Source organism: Aristolochia californica, unplaced genomic scaffold (genome assembly GCF_029961685.1).
Source record: "Aristolochia californica isolate CCGP_79_NKW_82.1479 unplaced genomic scaffold, dmAriCali1.0.hap1 SCAF_4, whole genome shotgun sequence".
Taxonomy (NCBI): Eukaryota; Viridiplantae; Streptophyta; class Magnoliopsida; order Piperales; family Aristolochiaceae; genus Aristolochia; species Aristolochia californica.
In genome coordinates, this window is record NW_027182103.1 from 23,924,208 (window position 1) to 23,927,311 (window position 3,104).

Below are 3,104 nucleotides of genomic sequence, written 5' to 3' on the forward strand. Positions count from 1 at the left end.
ACACATTTTTGTGAAAAGAAACTATCTTTTACTTCTCTCACACGTTATAATTGAAAAGGAGTTTCCTTTTCTCAATTATAGATGCACCCATTCAATCAAGAGACTGTTTAAGGATCCAATTATAAACCCTACTTTATACCTCACGTCAATGAGTAGGGTTTCTGAATTCATGGAACTACCAATGATGTATGTAAAGAAGGCAGTCTATAGCTCTTCTAAACTTGGAAAAGATAGATAAAAATATCTCTTGAAGACCTCCTTCAATCAGCAACTCGAAAACCCCTTTCTTGATGCTAAGGCTTGCGCAAAACTTCCTTCCCTCACTGCTGGTTCGTGGAAGAGATGGATAACTATTGAAGCTTGGAAGAGAAGGCTGATTCCTCTTCCTTTTCCTTCCAACATCTCCTCAAAGAATCCCCAATTGATGCAGCAAACCACCAAGGATAGTTCACACCAAGAACCCTAGGATAGGGAACCTAGCAAGAACCTAATTACTCTATTTTACTCTAAATCCAAACTTACCTTATTTCTCATTCCCTACCCTTTAAATAGGGTCATTCACGCCAAGATAGGTTAGGTTTAGGTTTATAAATCCCAACTATACCCCTACCTTCAAGTCTAATTACATAATCAATCAAATTCGAAATTAAAAGCAACATAAGTAATAAAATTAAAATTAGGTGACTTGGTGAGTCATTGTCTCCTCCTCTGAGTGACTCGGTGTGCTATTGAGTCTATAACATCTGCCTCCCCTTGGAGAAAGAGCTTGTCCTCAAGCTTGTAAGCTGGATAGACCTGTTTGAAGGTCTCTAACAACTCCCATGTCGCTACCTCGGGGTCTGTAGCAGTCCACTACATGAGGATGTCCCACTGGTCATTCATCAGATGCTCCCGTAATACCGCGTAGGGTGTCAGAATGACGTGGCCATTGTCCACTGGAGGAAGGAACGGTGGAGAAGAAGGGGCTGGCCCCTTGTGAGGTTTCAATAGTGAGACATGAAACACATCATGCAACTTCACTATGTCTAACAATTTTAATTGATACGCCACCTGCCCGACTCATCGAATAATGGCAAAGGGCCCAAAGTACTTGGGGGATAGCTTATGGCATGCTGGCCTGACGAGAGAGTGCTATCGGTACTGCTAGAGACGTAGCCACACATAGTCCCGAAACACATATGAGACATCCCGGTGGCCCTTGTTGTAAGTCGTAGTCATCCGGTCTTGAGCCTTTTGTAGCCGGTCTGTAAACGTCTTCAACACCTGATCTCGATCTATGAGTGCCTCATCAATGGCATCCACACGGGTGGTGCCTCTGGTATAAGAGAGAAGCCTCGGGGGGTCCCTCCCATAAAGAACCCGGAAAGGAAAGGACTGCAAGGCCAAGTGGAATGAAGTGTTATAACAGTATTCTTCCCAGGGTAGCCATTGAACCCACTATTTCGGTTGATCTCCCACTAAACACCGGAGATACATCTCGATGGTCCGATTAACCACCACGGTTTGGCCACAATTGCGGAATTCACACCTTGCAAACTTTTAGCCGTTCTAGTATGTAAATAAATTGCGAATATGGTCCAAGTAATAAATGCCCAAGTTTCCTTAGGGTCCCAATTCCAATAAGATCCCCATGCCTCATTAGCCTATACTGCTCCCGAAAGAATACCTATGGTTAAAAAAGTAAATCCTAGACTAATAACACGATAACTCCAATGACCAACCGTCGAGTAAATTGATACTTGTGATAATTTCTAAATAAAAGAAAGTAGGTGCTTTGTAAAACACTTCCTTTTTCATTTAAGCATTGTATCCCATCAAAATAAAATTATCCAATTAGTAAATTTTTACTTTTATCAAGAATATCTATGTTTTTATCTAAGTGTAATGACTAAAAGAGCTTCTGATAATAACGATCCGCATAAAAGAGCTGTCTGAGGATGATATGTGGAGGAAAATTTCAGTTGCGTTCCACTCAGTCGAAACAGTTCCCTCCAGAAAGTACTCGTAAAAACCGCTTCCCAGTCACTCACAATAGATTCAGGAAGCCATGTAAGCGTACAATATGCTCCAAGAAGGTGTGAGCCATGTGAGCTGCCGTGTAGGGGTGAGCCATCGGGATAAAATGACCATACCTGGAGAAGCGATCAACCACCACAAACATAACAGACTTCCCGGCTGAGAGGGGCAGACCCTCCACGAAGTGCATTGAAATATCTGCCCATACCTGAGTAGGGAGAGCGAGAGGCTGGAGAAGACCTACAGGACTCAAATGATCTGATTTGTTCCTTTGACATACCTGACAATCGGAGACATATGTAGTAATGGAAGACTTCATAGCTGGCCAATAGAAATCCGCCCGAATACGCCACAACGTCTTCTGTAACCCCTCATGGGTAGAATCATGATAAGCTGAGAGAATGGCTGGAATCAACTTGGACGTGGTTAGAACATAAATCTGCTGCTTATAGCAAATTAGTGAATCCTGAATGGACCACTTAGAATCCATCTCCCCATTGGAAATTTTGCGGTGCAGCTCCTGTAGTGCTGGAAGTGTGGCATGCGCATCACAGACCATGTATAGAATGAGAAAACGCGGCTAGCTGATGGCATAGATGAGCTGCTGATGTTTAAAATATCTAGACAAGGCATCCACCGCCTTGTTTAATCGTCCGCATGATACTCCACTAAGAAATCAAAGCCCATCAACTTACTAATCCAATGCTGCTGTGGTGATGTCGTGAGACACTGCTCAAGTAAGAACTTGAGACTATAATGATCTGCGGATAAGAAAAGTACGTCCCCATAAATACGGCCACTAGTGTTGGACCTCCTTGGCCAACCCGATCAGCTCATGTTTATATGCAGCCAATTTCTGATAACGAGAGGCCAACTATCGACTGAAATAAGCAATGGGGTAGGAGTTTTGATGCAACATGGCCCCAGTGCCCCCACCAGAAGCATCACATTTTATCACAAACAAGTCATCAAATTTTGGAAGTTGTAGCACCGGTGTAGATGCAAGAGCATTCTTGAGTGCGTCAAATGCCATGGAAGCCTCCTCGTTCCACTGAAAGGAATTATTTTTAAGAAGGTTAGTCAAAGGT

General features: G+C 43.1%; 1 protein-coding gene across 1 annotated transcript; it reads right to left on the reverse strand.

Annotated features, from left to right (window-relative positions):
• Positions 1 to 264: 264 nt before the first annotated feature.
• Positions 265 to 2,575, reverse strand: LOC137963151 (uncharacterized). Its single transcript, XM_068810323.1, has 7 exons — positions 2,133 to 2,575; positions 1,912 to 2,014; positions 1,529 to 1,666; positions 1,162 to 1,374; positions 901 to 1,050; positions 742 to 852; positions 265 to 462 (listed from the first exon to the last, which is right to left on the reverse strand). Exons 1-7 carry the CDS (start codon positions 2,573 to 2,575, stop codon positions 265 to 267), a joined length of 1,356 nt encoding a protein of 451 aa, XP_068666424.1.
• Between the last annotated feature and the right edge of the window lie 529 nt (positions 2,576 to 3,104).